This window comes from Sceloporus occidentalis, unplaced genomic scaffold, assembly GCF_023333645.1.
Source record: "Sceloporus occidentalis isolate IW3139 unplaced genomic scaffold, rSceOcc1.0.p SCAF_10, whole genome shotgun sequence".
Lineage (NCBI taxonomy): Eukaryota > Metazoa > Chordata > Lepidosauria > Squamata > Phrynosomatidae > Sceloporus > Sceloporus occidentalis.
Window position 1 is genome coordinate 25640889 of NW_028316990.1, and position 19892 is coordinate 25660780.

The window sequence follows — 19892 nt, forward strand, 5'->3', positions numbered from 1 at the left end:
GGGGTTTGTTCTAAAGAGGTTTGCCATTGCCATCTTTCTGAGGCTAAGAGACTGTAACTTGCCCAAGGTCACCCAATGGGTTTCATGGCTGAGCAGGGATTTGAACCCTGGTCTCCAGATTCATAGTCCAACCCTTAAACAACTATGCCATGCTGGCTTGCCCATTTGGTTGCACAACCCACTTTTCTGTCAGTGCTTTAAAAGGATTGTGCTTTTTTAGGGCCTGAACAGACAGGCCAAAATAAAGCTGCTTCCGGTCACTTTGGAGGCATGCTGTTTAAATGATGCATGAAGAGGCCAGAAGCCAAAGCCATGCTCCAGGCCTAAGGACTTTAGCACAGCTTCTGACCTCTTAAGATGCATGTGTCATATAAACAGCATACCTCCAAAGTGACCAGAAACAGCTTTATTTTGGCCTGTCTGTTCGGGCCCTTATTTGACAGCAGCCTCTCCACCCTGATGTACTCCAGATGTGGCCTATAATTCCCATCATCCCCAGCATGGCCACCAGTGGACCAAGGTATCCAGAGGGCACCACGCTTTCAAGGATTCTTTTGGCAGGGAACAATTTGGAACTCAAAGGATGTGTCTCTGACTCTGCATCTCAGTCAATGGAGTCAGGAGTTCAAGGGAAGATTTTACTGTGTGTTGTCTGGGGTTGCCAAGTTAGGAGCATCCTTGGCCTTGGGATTGCATGGCCAGAACATGAGACCATGGATGGCTCCAGAGGTGTCACATGGGTGTGGTCTGGTGGTTATCAAGCTAATTTAATGCTCAGAGCATGTCATTCTAATGAAAAAGCACAAATCAGTGATACCTTTACTGGTCAACCGAAATGCACAATATACTTGTTGCAAGCTTGCAGCAAGTATATTGCACATTTCGGTTGGCCAACAAAGGTATCACTGATGGATGTTTGTTTGCATTTGTTAAATGGCCAACACAGCTACCCCTGAATGTTTTATGTGAAGTGAAGGATAGTCTCCAGAGCATCAATAGCAGCTGTGTCAAAATAGGCAGCAGTGGAAGTTATGCTGGTATATGTTTGTGTGCACTTGTGTGTATTTGTGTGTGCATATTTGTCAATGTGCTTGTTGTTGCTGTTGTTGTTGTGTGCTCTCGAGTCATTTCTGACATATGGCAACTCTAAGGCAAACAGGTTTTCTTGCCAAGATTTGTTAACAAGAGGCTCACTATTGCTTTCCCCTGAGGCTGAGACAGTGTGACTTGCCCAAGGTCACCTAATAATTTCACAGCCAAGCTGGCAATCAAACCCTGGTGTCCAGTGTGCATGGTGTTGTGTGTGTGTGTATCTATCCTTATCTCTCCTCTCCCCATAGCTGATAATCCCACCTCACTCCAATGGAGCACACTGCTACCGCTCTTAAATGGTAGAGGAGAGGGAAAGAGGCAAATGAGCAGTAAAGACTATCATCCCCACTGCAGCACCCTTGACAGAGGGAAGAGAAGCAAGGTTACTTTCCAATTTCTCTTTCTATTTTATCCTAAAACACTGCAATGGGGAAAGGAGTTAGTCTCTGCTGCTTATTCACGTTCATCCCCTGCCCCTTTCCAGGATGTGTAGTATCTGCAACCATGGCCCCTATGGGGCTCATCAGCTGCTGGGGGGTGGGTTGGATGGAAGGCAACGAATAGCCTCTTGCCCTCCATCCAAAAGAGACATCCGTGCGCATAACTTTGAATCATACGGTGAATTATATGCTGTAAATCACCAACAGGATTGTAGACTTTGGATACACAGGTTTCCTAGTTTCTAGGCATGCCTGCACTTCAGCTCATAATCTATACTGATTTCAATGGGAAGGAATTGGTCAAAAGAAAGAAATAAAATAGTCAGGAATAGGAACAAAGTTGCTCCCTCCACCCTCTGTATCCACTCTGAAAGCATGACCCCAAAAGGTTTTTGGATAGGCTGAAATCACACATATTATTACTATTATTATTATTATTATTATTATTAAGCTTTATTTATATAGCGCTGTAAATTTACACAGCACTGTATATACGATCTTTTAATTAGACGGTTCCCTGCCCTCATATGAAAGCTCTCAGAGATAAGGCTTACCTTGCCCTGTTATTCCATTCATTTCCAAAGACCTTACTAAATCTAAGGACAACAGCTTTTAAAAGCAGTTTGGGAGTACCATAGTTTGGATCTAAATTATGGCTGGAATCCTGTTGATGTCATACACTTGCATAAATTCTTTTACAAATATGGTTGTGCTTTTTTTTGACTGTCGTACAAACCAGGTATGTAGTTCATGGACATGTATGCAAACATTCTGCAGATGTAACCAGTTCACTTGCAATTGTGCATTCTTGGATAATATGTAACTATTTGTCAGGGTATCATTTGAATTACTGAGATTATGGATATTGTCATTGCTCATTCCTCATTGGACAATGAGTCGATAAACAGGCACAGTACAACCATTGGCAAGTGATTGTATTGCAATATAGCAGAAGGGCAGTGTAGAAGAACCACTATGTTTATGTGAGTGCAGATTTGCATTACTCAAGCATGTTGTAGGATCTGCTCCATTGTTAAAAGCAGAGCCGAGCAAGGTCCTTGTAGGGACACCAGTGATGTTATGTTGCTGCTGTTATATTTATAATATTTATTCGTATCCTGCTAGTTAGGGACTCAAAGTGACTTCCAACAGATTAAATAAAACATCATTAAAAAGTCAGAAAATGCAAACGTTAAAAAGGGATTAAACTATCAACCAACTAAAACCAGTTCAAAACATGATTTTTAAAACAACAACAACAGCAACAAAATAACAGAAGGAATGTTAATCAGATTGTACAAGGTCTATCCTTCCTAAACAGTCAGTCCTCAAAGGCTAGTTGAAACAGAAAAGTCTTCACCTGTTTATGGAAAGAAAGTAGGGAGAGAAAGGACTTCACCAGTTTATGTTAAGAAAGTAGGAAAGGCAGTCTAACTTCTATGAGAAGGGAGCTCCAAAGCTTGGGAGCAGCCACTGACAAGGTGCTCTCCAATGTTCCCACCAGAGAGACCTACAAGGGGTGGAGAAGCAGGCCTCCTCAGCAGATCTTCAAATATGGACAAGTTCATAAGGGGGAATATGGCCTTTCAAATAATCCAGCAGTTCTCAACCTGTGGGTCATGACCCCTTTGGGGGCCAAACAACCCTTTCACAGGGGTCGCCTAAGACCATTGGAAAACACATATTTCTGATGGTCTTCAGAACCGAGACACCACTCCTCTATCTGGGGGGTCACCACAACGTGAGGAACTGTATTAAAGGGTCTTAGGAAGGTTGAGAACCATTGAAGTAAGGTGTATATGTTGTGGACAGAATGTGTTGGCTGACGTCATTTTTGTAAGGCAAATGATCTGAACTTACCCACTGTCTTGTCCTTTGCTCTGTCCATTTTCCAGGGTAACCAGGAAGCGACAGCACCTCCTGACACAATGGCACAGCCTTACGCCTCGGCCCAGTTCGCTCCTCCTCAGAACGGCATCCCCGCAGAATACACCGCCCCCCATCCCCACCCGACTCCAGACTACACAGGCCAAACCACAGTTCCAGAGCACACATTAAATATGTACCCGCCTGCTCAGACACACTCCGAACCAAACACAAGCGACACAAATGCACAAACTGTCTCAGGCACAGCCACAGTAAGTAGTGTTTCCTGATGGCGGGTTGTTCGTTATTCTAGGTTGCAAACAATAATGATGCAAAAGATCCTAAATGTTTTAGCACCCTTCTGGACTAAGGACCTCCTGCCTTTCCAAAAGCATTGCTTCCATGTCAGCCCAGCTCACATTGAAGGGGACTAGTTTCAACTGCATTGCTGTTGGGGGTTTGTAAAATAATATTGATCTGTTATAATGTATATCTTTTACAAACATTCCCAATTACAAATACTATAAAGGGAATTTTGAATCCAATGGGGATTTCTAAAGTTTCCTGGAAATTTTTTTTTTTCCCTCTCCATTTTATGTTTTGATTTGTGACTTTGTTTGGATTTGGAAAGACAGGACTTTGATAAGCTATATCAAAGCCATATCCAAAGCTTTGGGGCAGGAGGGGATCGATGACATGTTTCAGACTCATCCAGCCAGCATGAGCATCAGAGTCCAAAAAAGTAACTTTTGCAAACTCTGACATTTACTTTGTCTGCTCAGCATAGGAACTGGGGCCATTTTATCTGGCCCACAGAGGTTAGATGACCACCTCTAAGGGGTACTTTTAGTGATTAATTCCTGCAATGATAGTAAGTTGGCCTTTGGGATCCCTTTCAACTCTACAGTTTTATGATTCTTTGGAGAAGCTCTTTGAAGCTGGTCTAGAAATGGCAGGCAAGTGGACCTCAAGGGGACACAGAGCCCAATACAACTGTGTTTCTGTCTCTCCACAGCCATTAAACTGGCTTTTAGAAATTCCTAAAGGAAAAGTCAGAAGTGGAGCAATGCACTAGGAAATGGCTGAAAGGCCTAGGAATCTAGAATGGCAAGCAGATGAAGCAGAAGTAAAAAGCAGAAGGTAGCCAACCATGGCTCTTTGTTTCCCTCAGAATGGATATGCAGAGGGCAGCCTGCTCCCTTGAGGAAGAAATTATTCTGCATTACTGTGTACTTACTAGATATGTCAACATTGGGGCTGCTAAAATTAAGCCAAATTCTTTTGCTCTCAGATTTCTCAACATATGGAGCCCTCCTTTTTTGTGTGTGCTGATAACTAGCTCTGATGGGGAGCTTGGGAAGATGGCTTTCTTCACAGTCCTCCTGTTTGCAGCCAAACCTTCTGAAATCAGCAACAACCTTTTAGTTTATCTTCTTTAAAATGCAATCATGTTAAATAAATCAGTGCCAGTGGTGTTCACTAGAAATCCTGATTTCTCACCTCATTATTTACAGCTGACCAAATATTTAATGGCACTGTTGAGGCCTATTGTCCGATAGAGTGTAGGATAGATGAAAAACCACATTGAAAATGGGGAAATCTACCTGACTCCTGAAGGCAACCAGATGAAACCCACACTGCATCAGAGACACAGAAGTAGGCCAAGCATTGGTGGGAAAGAGGATGCCAATGGGGCAATTGGGGCTTATGAACCCTCTGCTTCTGCCCCTCACTCACAGTTGCATCTACATACCACAGTGATGGCAAACCTATGGCACACGTGCCGGAGGTGGCACTCAGAGCCCTCTCTATGGGCACATGTGCCAACGTCTCAGCGCAGAGTTTGCCAGACATACCATCTCTGCAGTCCTACATTAAGAATTGTTTCTGGAGTTGTGAGTTCTGTGAAAATTCATCTCAATGGTGCTTCCACTTTTGAATGCCAAGCTCATTCTTACCTTAAAACCTTAAAAGATTTGCACAGAGTTTTATTCCAAAACTGATGTGCGCTGAAAGGGATAAGTATCCAGGTATCAAATAGTGTACAGTAACAATTTCCTCTTGTGTGATGAATTATCTACCAAGGTGATTGATTTTACGAAGAATCTGGAGTTTCTGCAATACCAGATTTATATCATCCATGAAATCCTGAAAATATTACAGAAGGAATCAGTGGAACATGAGGCCTTTGACAAAGTTCCCCATGACATTCTTGCAATCAAGCTTTTAAAATGTGAGCTAGATAAGGCAACTGTTACATGGATTTGTAATTGGTTGACTGGCCGAACCCAAAGAATGGTCAGCCATGGCTCCTTTTCATCCTGGAGAGAAGTGACCAGTGGAGTCCCACAGGTTCTGTCCTGGGCCCAGGGCTATTCAACATCTTTATCAATGACTTGGAGGACAGAACTGGGGGCATACTTATCAAATTTGCAGATGATACCAAATTAGGAGGAGTAGCTAATACCCCAGAGGACAGGATCAAGATTCAAAATGACCTGAATAGACTAGAAAGCTGGGCCAAAGCTAACAAAATGAAATTCAACACGGAGAAATGTAAGGTACTGCACTTAGGGCGAAAAAATGAAATGCACAGATATAGGATGGGGGACACCTGGCTGAATGAAACATGTGAAAGGGATCTGGGAATCCAAGTAGACCACAAACTGAACATGAGTCAACAGTGCCACGCAGCAGCTAAAAAGGCCAATACAATTTTAGGCTGCATCAATAAAAGTATAGTGTCTAGATCAAGGGAAGTAATAGAACCACTCTATTCTGCTTTGGTCAGGCTTCACCTGGAATATTGTGTCCAGTTCTGGGCACCACAATTTAAAAAGGATGTGGAGAAACTGGAGAGTGTCCAAAGGAGAGCGACTAAAATGGTGAAGGGTCTGGAAGCCATGCCCTATGAGGAACAACTTAGGGAGCTGGGGATGTTTAGCCTGGAAAAGAGAAGGTTAAAAGGTGATATGATAGCCCCGTTTAAATATTTGAAGGGATGTCATATTGAGGAGGGAGCAAGCTTGTTTTCTGCTGCTCCAGAGATTAGGACCCAGAGCAATGGATGCAATGGATGCAAGCTACAGAAAAGAGATTCCACCTCAACATTAGGAAGAACTTCCTGAGAGTAAGGGCTGTCCGACAGTGGAACACACTCCTTCCTTGGAGACTGTAGTGGAGTCCTTCTTTGGAGGTCTTTAAGCAGAGGCTGGATGAACATCTGTCAATGGGGATGCTTTGATTGAGATTTTCTGCATGGCAGAATGGGGTTGGACTGGATGGCCCTTATGGTCTCTTCCAACTCTACGATTCTATGATTCTATGATTCTATGAACATGGATGTATGCATGCATGTGTATGTGTGTCTCCTGTACATTCTTACCTAGCCATTGAGGAATCTCCATTGCAGATACAAACCACTGTAGCATCCACTTTTTATTTTATTGTTGCAGTTCACTTGTTTCAATCCATTTCCTATTCAGATTATGTATATTGATTCACTTGGTTATTTTTAGCATTCGGGAGCCGATGATCTATTGTGTCCCTTGGGAATCTTGGCATTGGGCTCCATTAATGGAGTCATGTCTGGAAAACAATTCAACCAATACCATAATAAAAAATAAGTTGGATTAGGGCTAAAGTCACTCAGCTACCTCCCAAAATTGTCTTCTGCTAGTAGAATTTTTTAATTATTATTGAAACGTTGCATTAGAAAATCACATGAGAAACTAAATCCAAAGACGATATTTCACTTTCACATACATACATAACTTTATTATAGTCAGAGACCAGCCTTGTAATTAGAAAAATCAATAAGTATAAATTACAAGACGGGAGCATGATGTAGCAGTTTGAATGTTGGACTGGGATTCCATTAACAATAAACAATTATAGCACTCTTATTCCTCTTAAATGGCTATGTCCCATCCTATGGAACCCTTTCTAGCACCTTTGCAACAGAGAGAAAGAAGTTGGTAACATAGGTTTTCATAGACAGGATGCACTTTATCACATGCATGATGACGTAGATCCAGTCTACGAAAGCTTAACTACAAACAGTGAGCCTCGAAGATGCTACAAGATCCCTTTGCATATTGATATGACCTAACTTTGCCATGCTTTTGAATCTTACAAAGCAGAAGCATGGAAACAGCTAATGGCCCCACAATAACTCTTCTCAAGCATCTGTGGAAGACTGGTGGAAGGGTTGTTGTTGTTGTTGTTGTTGTTTCCTCCTTCCCTTATGTTAATATTTCTTTGGACCTGGCCTATTATTAGTGATAGCTGAATTTTTGTAGTTTTCTAGGAGATTACTACATGTGGCTTTCAAACCGTGATTAGACTGGGGGAAAAGTTGTGCTGGCAATACTTATCGCATGACGCCGTTTCTGACCTGTAGCTGCTGTGTCCTCGAAGTACACTTAGGACATCCCTTTTCATTGACAGGGGAAAGCCATCAATCAGCTCACAGTCACACATGTCCCCAGGTGATAAAGGTCATTGCTGATGTAGTTGTGGTATTGGCAGTCATACTCTGAAATGGCATTATAAAGGAAAAATAAAAACAAAAAAACCCAAAGACAGGGAAGTAGGGTTAAGGGGGAGTCAGAAAGGAAGAGAGTGTGAGTAGCCCCGGTTGCATGATTGCAAAGATTTGTGAAAATGGCTATTTTACAAATAGGTACAATTCCATTTTCATTGACAAGTGGGATTGCAGTGAGAACAGGACTCATGAGGTATGATTCCCTATGCAGTAAAATCTAATCCAAGTGAATTTGCAATTATTTGCAGTAACAGCTGATAGGCTCCACGTCCAAGGATTGGTGAATCCACTCTGGGGTTTATTGTAGATATGAACATCCCTATCCAAGGTGCCAAACATATTTGAGGGGCCCAGTTCATCAGCTTGGATAGCTCCTTACAAGTTCAGTCTGAAAACTGGAGCAGATTGAGCAGCGGTTGATGTGAAAGCCACCAGCCGCTGTTGAGTGTTTGCAAACTGCAAAAATTAATGTACCAAAATGGGTACAGAATAAAGCCCTAAGAAACGAGTATGTTGAATTTGCAGTGTGTACAAGGAACAGTGATCATACATCAAGTGCTAGTAACGGAGGATGCAAATTGGCATGGTTGATCTTTGACAATGCTTGTTCTACAAATAATGTTGACCTTTTCATCTGGGTTCTTGGCCAACTGCACTCAGTATTCTCATCACAGCACATGCCAGGCATAGCATTGTTATTTGCTAAATATGTGAGTCTATTCGTTATGCTGTTACAAGAAATTTTCAAGGGAAGGGATGCCTTAATAGTATAGAGTCATAGGATCATAGAGTCGGAGGGCCATCCAATCCAGCCTCTTGTCATGCAGGAGTACACAGCCAAAGCATTCCTGATAGATGCTCATCCAACCTCTGTTTGAAGACTTTCAGAGGTATTAAAACCAATCGCACATGGCATGGTGTTTCATATGATTGGGCATATCTGTGCCATGCCATAATCATTTCCATGGGCTCCATCATTTTGCCCCCTTCGAATATATTCTGTGGCAGACCCATGAAGAAAGAAAGAATGAGAGAGAGAAATGTACAGGTCGAGTCTCCCTTGCCCAAAATGCTTAGGACCAGAAGTGTTTTAGATCTGGAATTTGTTCTGGGTAGTTCCAAAGAAAATATGAGAAACCTAACTCATCTGAAAACTTGAAATACACCTTCTGCCACTGTTGACAATCTCTGCCATGGAGAGTGGCATGAAATGAAGTAACCATTTTGGGAAAGAAAACAAGGGAACGTGGGAATCCACTTTGCGCAGAGTCTGGCCATGCAACCTGATCTTGTGCGGAGGCCCATGGGCCACAAACCTCCCTTGAACACCTACCTTCAAAGGTGGAGGGGAAAAACACATCTTTTTGTGTGCAAACAAGATGCACAAGGAGCCACACACCTTGTTTTAGAAAAGAAGTGCACTCTGATAGTGTTCTGGGACTGCAGTTCCACTCTAAAAGAAAGCATCCGTCTCTCCACTCATCCCTCTAGAACAAAACTGTAGCTTCATTTTACTGCCAAATTTGTCTATAAGTGTTTGTGTGTGTGTGAGTGAATGTTTTTGTTGAAATAGACAGATATTAAAAGCCCATAATCTCTATTCATTATATTTCTACAATCACTTTGAATATGTATCAGTCATATTATATAACAACCTGGTTATTTATGCAGTCCTTGGTACAGTTTATCTGTTTGGTACGAAGATACTTCTATTCACCTTGTGCTGCTATTACATATTATTAACTGTAGCCTGCAGATGCTTCACCACAACACCAAGATATACGATTTTCAAAACCAGGATCTAAATGCACGTTACATATCGCACGCACATTTGTATTCACATCAGGGCCGCTAGCACGCCATGTACAGAAACCCTTCGCCAAGTATAGACCTGATTCACTGTTCTGTAGCTGACATGCAGTTAAGTTAATTGTACATCTGCTCACTTAATTCAACCTTTTTGGTTTTGTTGCATTTCATTTCCTTGGCTAACAGCGATAACAGCTGATCTGCTCCCTGCGTAGAACGCTGATCCTCAGCTGCAAATGTGTCATTTTTCACTTAGGGATAGAAAAAAATTACAGATACAGAGCATTCACAGATACAGTGCACCTGTGTTATAAGCGGGCATGTTTTACGTGGATTCCAGCATACGCTGGAAGCCGCGATGGAAGTGAGGGAGGCGTGCGCTGGAAGGAAACAATGGCTCGCGCTCCTGCGGCATGCCTCCACGCGCCACTGCTGCGCCTCCGCGGGCACGGGCTCCATTCACTTCAATGGGGTTTGAGTATCCACTTTTTTCCTTTACGGGAGGGGATCCAGAATGGGTCCCCCACATAAGGGAAGGGTGGACTGTACTTCCTTTATCTGGAATTCTGAAATTGGAAATGCTCCACAATTTAGAATTGTCCACATGGGTGGCTGAAATTGTGACACCTTTGCTTTCTGATGGTTCAATGTACATAAAAATAAAAATTGTGCACAACATTATTGAAAATATTATGTATAAAATGACCTTCAAGCTGCATATAAGACTTAAAACATGCATGATTTGCACATTTAGACTTGGGTTCCATCTCCAGGATATTTCATGGTGTATATGCACATATTCCAAAATCTCAAAACATTTGAAATCCAAAACACATTTGGTTCCAAGCATTACGAATTTGGGAGCAGACACCCTTGAATGGTAAATGAATAGACTTGAAGGTCCCTGTATATGCACCTTACATAGCGCATGACATATGCATGTTGTGTTACTGACTTCCACTTCTTCCTTGGCAGCTTAAACACCTATGCCTTGCACAGTTTACAAAACACACAGTGTTGGAGAAAAAAGGAGAACTGTCCCAAAGCTGTGCCTAACACTAAACAAACAAACCCGAGTTTTCAAAGCGGACTTTGGTGACATGAAAGCTAATTCATCGTTTAAATTGCACTTGACCTTCCAACATCTTGGCTCCGCATTATAGCGCTTTAATGAAAATTGATCCTTACCTAGCATTATTATTCCCCCTTTTCACAAAATGTAAGAGGGATAACTCTGCCAGACGTAGCTCAGTTAATGATGTATTTTCCCCCTTGGGCCCCTGGTTCTAGATGGTTTGCAGCTAGAAAGAAGTTGTCAGTTGGAATGACACTTATAACATCACAGTGTAATCTTGTGTGCGGAGCAGCAGGGCTTGTTGTTTTTCTCCCAGGCGATGATATCTTGGGGTTTTGGAGCTATTCACGCTCTATCCTTATTTAGATATTTGAGAGTAACTTGTATAGCTTGCAAATACTGTTCATTGTTCTGGACTTATTCTGCTCAAAATTTGTGTGTGTTTCTTGCAAAGAAACCAGATTTTGGAAACAGCGCTTTCTACGTATTATTTTCTGATGTAATGTTTTGGTGCAAAAAATGTGGTTTCCTGTACAAAAAATTGCTGGGTTTTTTGGTGCACACAACCTCTTGAACACAAGAGGTTCCAAATTATAATGATTTCTGATGACACCCAAATATATTTCTCCATGTCCCGATCAGCAGCTATGACAACAGATGGCATTTCTCCCCTCAATCAATGTCTTGAAGTGGTAATGGGCTTGATGAGGAAAAACAAACTCAGGTTGAATCCAGACAAAACGGAGGTACTTACAGTAGGGGCCCCCAAACCAGGTATAGGGTTGCAACCTCCAGTCCTAGATGGGGTCACAATCTCCACAAAGGACTGTGTTTGCAGTCTGGGGGTGCTCCTAGATCCGTCGCTTCACATGAGAAATCCGGTGAATGTGACGATCAGGAGCGCCTGTTATCAGCTTCGGCTGATACACCAGCTGCGCCCTTTCCTGGAAGTAAAGGACCTAGAAACTGTTGTACATTCACTGGTAACTTCACGACTTGATTTCTGTAATGCGCTCTACATGGGGCTACCCTTGTGCCTAGTCCGGAAACTTCAACTAGTGCAAAATATGGCAGCCAGGCTGGTCACCGGAAAAACTAGGAGTGACCAAATAACACCGATCTTAAAATCTCTTCACTGGCTGCCTATTGGTTTCCCGGCACAGTACAAAGTGTTGGTTATAACCTTTAAAGCCCTACATGGCTTGGGTCCAACCTATTTGAGGGATCACCTGCTTCCATATAATCCGCACTGCACCCTCAGGTCCTCTGGGAGGAATCTATTGCAGCCTTTAAAAACCAGACTAACTGCTACCTCCCAGAGGGCCTTCTCTGCAATTGCTCCCAAACTATGGAACGGTCTGCCAGACGAGATCCGTCAAATTGCCAGCTTAGACAGCTTTAAAAAAGCTGTCAAGATGGATCTCTTTGTGAGACTTGAGTATTCTAAATCAAAACATCAACAACAGCTATTGTAAAACAAAAATTTATTGTAGAGAAGGTAGAAATACACTGGATCATATTTTTGCTGAATCTGAAAAACTCCAAAGAGAAACCCCACTTGAAAACCCCAGCCCCCACTCTTTTTTCCTGTTCAACCCAGATCGTTCCTCCCAACTCACCCCCCTTTGCCACAGAGGAGGGGATTCTACATCAAAGCAGTCCTAACGAAAGCACCATTTGGTTCATAGTCTCTTCTGCCTTGAAAGCTCTACGGATACCGGAATAGAGGGTATCTTTAAAACATCATCCCGTCATGAAACTGCCTGACTGGCGTGAATTGATTGCTGCCCTCGGCTGAAAGTTCCGGATACGTGATCATCCTGAGCATAGCCCATGGTGGCAGCAACTCTTTCCCAGAATGCCTTTCCCTGAGAGTGTTAGATACAGGTGTTGTTGACATAAGATCCATCATGTCTATCTATCTATACATCTATCTACTTATACAATCCTCATGGCAGAATCCTCACTGAATCACTGAATGAAGGAGGATTCTGACACTCTTCCGGCAGGCCTTTCCTGATTAAAGTGCCCATCCACAGAATGACTGCCCCCCACATCATTTATCAGCCCACCGCTCTGTCCTCGCTGTATTTTTTTATTGTGTTTTTAATAGATGCTTTAATTGTAACTTGTTTAATCCTTTTTAAGGGGGGGGGGAATTTGGGATATAAAATTGTAAATGTGGATTTTAATGTGTTGTAAGCCGCTTTGATTGTCCTGTCACAGAAAAGTGGGATATAAATAAAAGTTTTATTTATTATTATTTTTATTTCTGGTCAATCCAGGAATCCCATTATTAAGATATCCTTAATAATTAAGCATCATGCTTTTTGCCATCATTCAATGTTTTCCAGTTTTCTTTCCATCCCTAGCCTGAGGAATTTCATTGCATGAAATCCGATCCAAAGTAGTTGGAGCCATATCTTATAGATAATTATGCAGATGATATGGTAGTCTTTCACCACATTTAACACTTATTATTATTAATATTATTATTATTTTCTTGTATCCAGCCTTCCTCCCAATATAGGGACTAAAGGTGGCAAACAGCAGGTTTAAAACAATACAATTAAAAATAAAACACTTCCCAAATATCCTTATGCAGATCACTCTTCGTAATAAAATACCAAACAAAAAAGGGGGATATTTGGGGAGAAAATACCTTTAAAACTAGATGTGGATTTTATGTGTACATTTTTTTCTTTTAAAAAAATCACAAATTAGTACAAAAACAGAACAGAAGGGATGTGTGGCCAAACAGTGACATGGGTGGAAAATAAACCTATTCCCACTATATGTTCTTTATGATGTGATTGAAAATTCAGGTGGTTCCAATGGGAGGGAACAAATTTTCAGCTATTTGCACTACCTGTCTGAATTATAGTTTGCATTATACACAGAATCATAGAATCATAGAGTTGGAAGAGACCGCAAGGGCCATCCAGTCCAGCCCCATTCTGCCATGCAGGAACTCTCCATCAAAGCATCCCCAACAGATGGCCATCCAGCCTCTGTTTAAAGACCTCCAAGGAAGGAGACCCCAATACACTCGGAGGAAGGAGTGTGTTCCACTGTCGAACAGCCCTTACTCTCAGGAAGTTCCTCCTAATGTTGAGGTGGAATCTCTTTTCCTGGAGCTTGCATCCACTGCTCCGGGACCTGTTCTCTGGAGCATCAGAAAACAAGCTTGCTCCCTCCTCAATATGACATCCCTTCAAATATTTAACCAGGGCTATCATATCACCTCTTAACCTTATCTTCTCCAGGCTAAACATCCCCAGATCCCTGAGTCTCTCCTCATAGGGCTTCATGGTTTCCAGACCCTTCACCATTTTAGTTGCCCTCCTTTGGATACACTCCAGTTTCTCAATGTCCTTTTTGAATTGTGGAGCCCAGAACTGGACACACTAGGGCCTGTTACAGACAGCCAAAATAAAGCTGCTTCGAGTCATAGTGGAGGCATGGTATTTCAATGATGCATACGTTCTAAGAGTCCAGGCCAATGTTTCCTATTATATCCAATTCCACATCCCGTCCCCTCACTCCCTTTCATTTACTGGAGATTGTGTAGCGTTTATCTAGTTTTTGAGCATCTCTGGGGTGTAATGGTTCAAGCATTGGGCTAGGATTCTGAGAGACCAGAGTTCAAATCCCCCGCCAGCAGTGGAAAGCCATTGGAAGACCTTGGTCAAATCCCATTCTCTCAGCCTCTGATGAAGGCAATGGCAAATTGACTTTTAATAAATCTTGCCAAGAAAACCTCATGGTAGGGTCAGCTTAGGATCACCGTAAGTCGGAAATGACTTGAAGGCACACGGCGACAAGAAAATCTAGTTTTCAGATATAACTCATACGATGTACTTGCCACTTCTTTTCCATACACAAAGGATTTTTGAGTTTGAATTGACATCCTCATACACCAATGGCATGTATAGGTCTGTCCCTGGCTTTCCACTCCACCAAATGCTTCTCTGAGTGGGAGCTAAGGCAGCTAATATATATCAAACCCAACAATTAAATTTGTACACTTAAAATCATAAAAATATAAAAATTACAAATATAAAATTTGTACAAAAGCTCATGCTGACAACTTCTTTCTTTCAGTTAGTCTCAAAGGGGCTACAAGATCTCTCTTCATACTGATTTTACAGACTAACTTGGGTATATCTTTGAATGTCTAAGGTGCATTTCCCCCTCCTACTTGGATATATAGAGGATATACATCTCCGTTGGAGTAGAAAGTATATATATTTATGCTACAGCAGTACACCTAATGTTACATGTTTTGTAATTTTGCTATATTTTGCTGCTGGCCATGTGCTGTAAAAATAAATTCATTCATTCAAGATGCACTTCTGGTTTTAGTAGTAACCTACCCGTTTCTTCCATTAACGCCACACACCAAACCCAGATGATTCTCCTCTGGATCTATCCCCTTTCTCCTAATATTTAAATCCAATGTTAGCAACATAGTCTTGGATCATTTTTGGCTTGCCTCTTGTCCCTCTGAAGAATGGGATTTTCTGACCCAGCCGCTCCCTCTGCACTCAGCAAACCTTGACTTCTTTAGAGACAACAGCAGCTTATTTGTGTAATTGCCCTCTTTTTTGTTGTCTGTGTATTTGTTCTCTGCCTCAATCAACAGGCTTTTATCTTTATTTTGACTGTGAACATCTTAAAATAGCGTCGCACCTTCCCGAACCTTGGAAGGGAAAAGGAAAGGGGTGATTAAATTTGGCAGCTCTTTTCTGTACAGCCTTGTTGTTCTTCTTGTTTGGAAAGCGCATCTAAAGGTGTCAACTGCTGTTTAATTGAATAAGGATTTGCATAAGTTCCAGCTGTTTCTGAATGTGAGCTTTTTGATTTTATGGGTGGAAAGAGTGCATGGAAGGGAAGAAATATCCTTGGAAGTAATTAGTTAAAACTAACTAGTTTCCCGTAAGTAATTCCCTTTTTGGATAATGAAAGTGTAATGAAGGGTGTAGCCCTGCCGCTAAGTTATCGCAATTTAGTACTGCTTTAAATACCATGGCTGCATCTAATGGAAACCTGGGTTTTGTAGTTTTGTATGGCATTTAAGATGATAACAACAACAACAACAACAACAACAACAACAACACGTTTTTATTTACATGGAATAAGTGCTTGAGAAAGGAGCAAATCAAGAGAACCATGAAATCTTGGATAAAGAAGAGTCGGCAAAGAGAAAGGAAGGAATTGGACTATAAGAAGGGAAAGAAGATTGAGAGAAAATTGAAAAAGAGCCAGTAGGAATAGCTAAAAGTGAACATCATGTATTGATTTTAAATTACTTGCTAAATCTTTGGTTGAAGGGTCTCTAACAACCCTCAATCGTCTAAGTAGCATCCTTTCCAATGGGATAAATTCAGTTTCTGTTCCCACGTAAAGTAGACACATTGGCCGTAATCCTTTCAGTGAGTTGTGTAGTCACAAGTTGAACTATGCATGTGGAGTGACATTTGGACAATGAAAAATTGACGTATTTGACCGATGTGGTGGCGTAAGTGGAATGCTCCAGGCAGCACCATTGCAGGTTCTTGAAAAAACATTTAGAATAGTGTGTCAACACAATCTTTTGCAATGTGTGTTGAGTAGCAGCAAGAGACATTCACTGTTTCTCAGATATTATGTTGTGGTGCTATTCAGTATATGGATTGCACTGAGCTGCTATAGTATAACTCCACCAGCAAATATTTACCTTATGCCACTATGAAGGAGTAACTTGGCCATTTTATCAGTCAGATTGACATACATCTTGACTTTCTATTCTGCAACTGATTCTGTAGGTCTCCTCTGAAACCACCAGATTTAGACCAATACGATTTCCCTTACCAAAGAATGTAAAATGTAAATAAGTATTTGTGCCCATTCTAGTTTTTGCTAAACAATGGCAGCTAGAATATAATTTGGAAATGTGTTAGCTTTTCCATTTGACAAATCTTTCCTTATGAGATCATAAATGCTTGTGGAACTAAAGGTTAATGAAGTGTAGAAAGCTGTAAAACACAGAAACTAACCTGGCAGGTCGTAAAGATGCATTTGTTCCTTTTTTTATTGTGAATGGCACCAGACTGTAAAAACAGAATTGAGAGTTGCACGTCCAACATGGCAAACCCAGATTTGATTTTCTAGGAAGCTTAAAGGACGGAGAATCAGGTGAAGGGGGCAAGAAATCCCAAGCCACAAAGATTTTTATCTTCTAACAAGTCTTCCTCTGCCCCACAATACACAATATTTTAAAATTGAAATAGCATACTTAACTTACAGAATGTAATAATGCTTGATAGGGCGATGGCCACCAGATGCGATGCTGGAGTGGTAGATCCACCGCCCTACTATTCATCTATGCAATCTCCTCCTTTTAGGGAAAATGTGTTTTTAAATAATAGAACATTCAAAACAAATTATAAGAGAGACATTTTGCACGTCCAAAAGAAATAGTTTTGTAATAGACAATGGACCATGAATTAAGCAGACACTAATCCTCTTTGCATATCCTCCCACCCTGAGACCTTGCCACCAACAACAGAACAATACACAGATGAACATGGAAGTCAGTCCTCCCTTCCCAGGGTCACACAGTATACATATGTATATATATCCAACTCTCTTTTATGCCAACATTCTCTGAAGATGCCATCCACAGATGCTGGCCAAACGTCAGGAATAAACTCTTCTAGAACATGGCCACAGAGCCCGAAAAACCCACAAAAATCCATGCTCCATTTTTCTGATATGTATTATTCCATTCAGGGTGCTTGATGGAGCCTTTCCACCTCCACCTTCCATTTTTGAAGTCGCAACCTATACTCCACTCCCGGCTCCCATTAAACAACTGTTTTTGATGTGTGTTTCCAGAGAAGATCTGTCCTGAAGACACATAACAGGGCTTTGATAACTGTCCTGATAAGCAAAGGTCTGAGACAGGTCCAAAATATTGGGCCAGTCTACTTCAGCACCGCATCCCAAATGAGTTGATTATCTTCTACCAGCTTTCTTCCCTATCCAGCTTTCACAGTCATACATAGAGATGGGGAATATGATGGCTTGTACCATCCTAATTTTAGTACTCAGTGATATACCTTTATATTTCCAGAATCTTTAAAGCTGCCTTTCCAAGTCCTAATCTTCTGATTTCGTGACTGTAGTCTCCACTCTGATTAATGACTGAGCCCAAGGATGGAAAATGAACTATTTCAATGTCTGCAAAAATGCAGTTTTGGACTACAACTCCCAGTTTCCCTGACTATTGCCCAAGCTGGCTGGGGATGATGGAAGCTGCAAGTAAAACATGTGGAAAGCATAGTGCTGTGGAAGGATGCATTGCACACAAACACTGCTCCCATTCGGAAAGAAGAAATAAAAAGCAGATTCTACACATATGGAAGAATAGTTTTAGAGTATCATCATCACCATCAACATAATTATCATCACCATCATTATCATCTCTTAAAATTAAGGGAATTCAGTGTGTGTTAAAAAAGAAATCTCTCGCTCTCGCTCTTACACACACACACACACAGCCTGCAATAACATGTCTGAAAATAATATGGCTCCTAATGGATTTTGAGGGGGCTGATTGTATTTTTATGCAATCGGTCAAACTAGAAATCCAAATAATGAAACCCCAGTGGGCCTGTATATCATGTTAAGGTTTTATGAATCATATTGTCAAATGCTGTTTTGTATTACAAAGTATGGAATTTTGATGATAACACGGAGAAAGTGCCATATATTAGCAAACTCATACTGGTTTTATCAGGTTAGAAGGCATTTTGCATCTTGCTTCTGGGCAGAAATTTCCTTCTCCCTTTCCCTTCTTATTTATTTTCCACTGTATATTATTCTTACACTGTATTATGAATCATCCGCGGCTGTTTCCCTGTTCCAGTTATACATCTAAACGTTGCTTGAAAACAAGCATATCCTTTCAGTCTAATATATATCTACGTATTAGCTAGGGAGAATAAGTTCATTTCTCCCAGCACTGCATCTATTTACCCTGAAGTTATACTTTCTCCATTAGTCTGGGTTGTTTTTAAAATACCTTGCATAAAGATGTGTATTTAAATACATATTTAGTAATGCAATGCTATTGTGATATCAGAACACTGTAACATACACAAAGCCCTGCTATGCTCCCTCTGTGTATGTCTCTGGATGTGTTTGTAACTATTTCTGTCTCATTGCAAGGAATAGGACAGTGGTTAATGCTGGTTCTTTAGCCATTTTGGACTTCAGCTCCCAGAAGCCTGAGCCAGCATGAGCGGTGGCTTTGCAGTCCTTGGAGTTGACATTCAAAACACCTGACGGATCGATGTTTGAGCGCCATAGTTTAGACCATAGCCTCCCAACTGCCTGCCTTCCAGAGGTTTTCCATTTCACTCCAAAGAAGTTTGATCCATTGGTCATTTACCTTACCCATTGTCTTCTGGGAAGTGAAGCACAAAACACCTGGATGGCAATGGCTCTTGTTAAGGACCAGGAGGTGGTGTGATCCTAGAGGTCTACATTCTCCCCTGTTCTGTCCTGGTTATTTCTCTTCTCTCCATCTCTAGAGATCAGGGTTCTTCGTGTAGGGCCAGGGAAGGAGGCTTCCAACTTCAGATCTCCTCCAACAGGAACAGACCTCACCAGCCTCTGAGTGAGATTTAATATCTGCCCTATGGCCTCTGGGATGGTGACCAAGAAGCCATTTGTAGACCTATCATCAGGAAGTTGTTTGTTTCTGGGTATCATGTGCAGGCTGGGGCTGGAAGGTTACCTAGGGCCTGAACCAACAGCTGCTAGCTGTTAAGAGTGTCTGTGTGTCATTGTGTCCGTTTTGTCATGGAAGTAAACATCAGTACAAAAAAATTTCAAATGTGTTAGGGGCTGTGAGACGCTGCCCCTTTCTGCTCCAGATGGAGACCGTGGCAGTCAAATGCCATGGCCTCTGGGGGGTCTGAAAAGAACCCACTCCCAGGTGGGTTCTTTTTAGGCTGAACGCGGGGCGCCATTGGTGTACTGGGGTGGTGTGGTGCTGTTTGGGCACTGCACCATG

General features: G+C 41.7%; 1 protein-coding gene across 11 annotated transcripts in view; it reads left to right on the forward strand.

Annotated features, from left to right (window-relative positions):
- The window catches only part of RBFOX1 (RNA binding fox-1 homolog 1), a 1300148-nt gene that overhangs the window by 1150394 nt on the left and 129862 nt on the right, over positions 1–19892 (forward strand). For all 11 annotated transcript variants that reach the window (XR_016282484.1, XM_089540301.1, XM_089540299.1 and 8 more), the window contains one exon: positions 3428–3670. Coding sequence is in view for 10 of the 11 variants with exons in the window: in XM_089540301.1 (XP_089396427.1) it covers positions 3428–3670 (243 nt within the window). In the remaining variant the exon portion in view is untranslated. The remainder of the gene's footprint in view (positions 1–3427; positions 3671–19892) is intronic.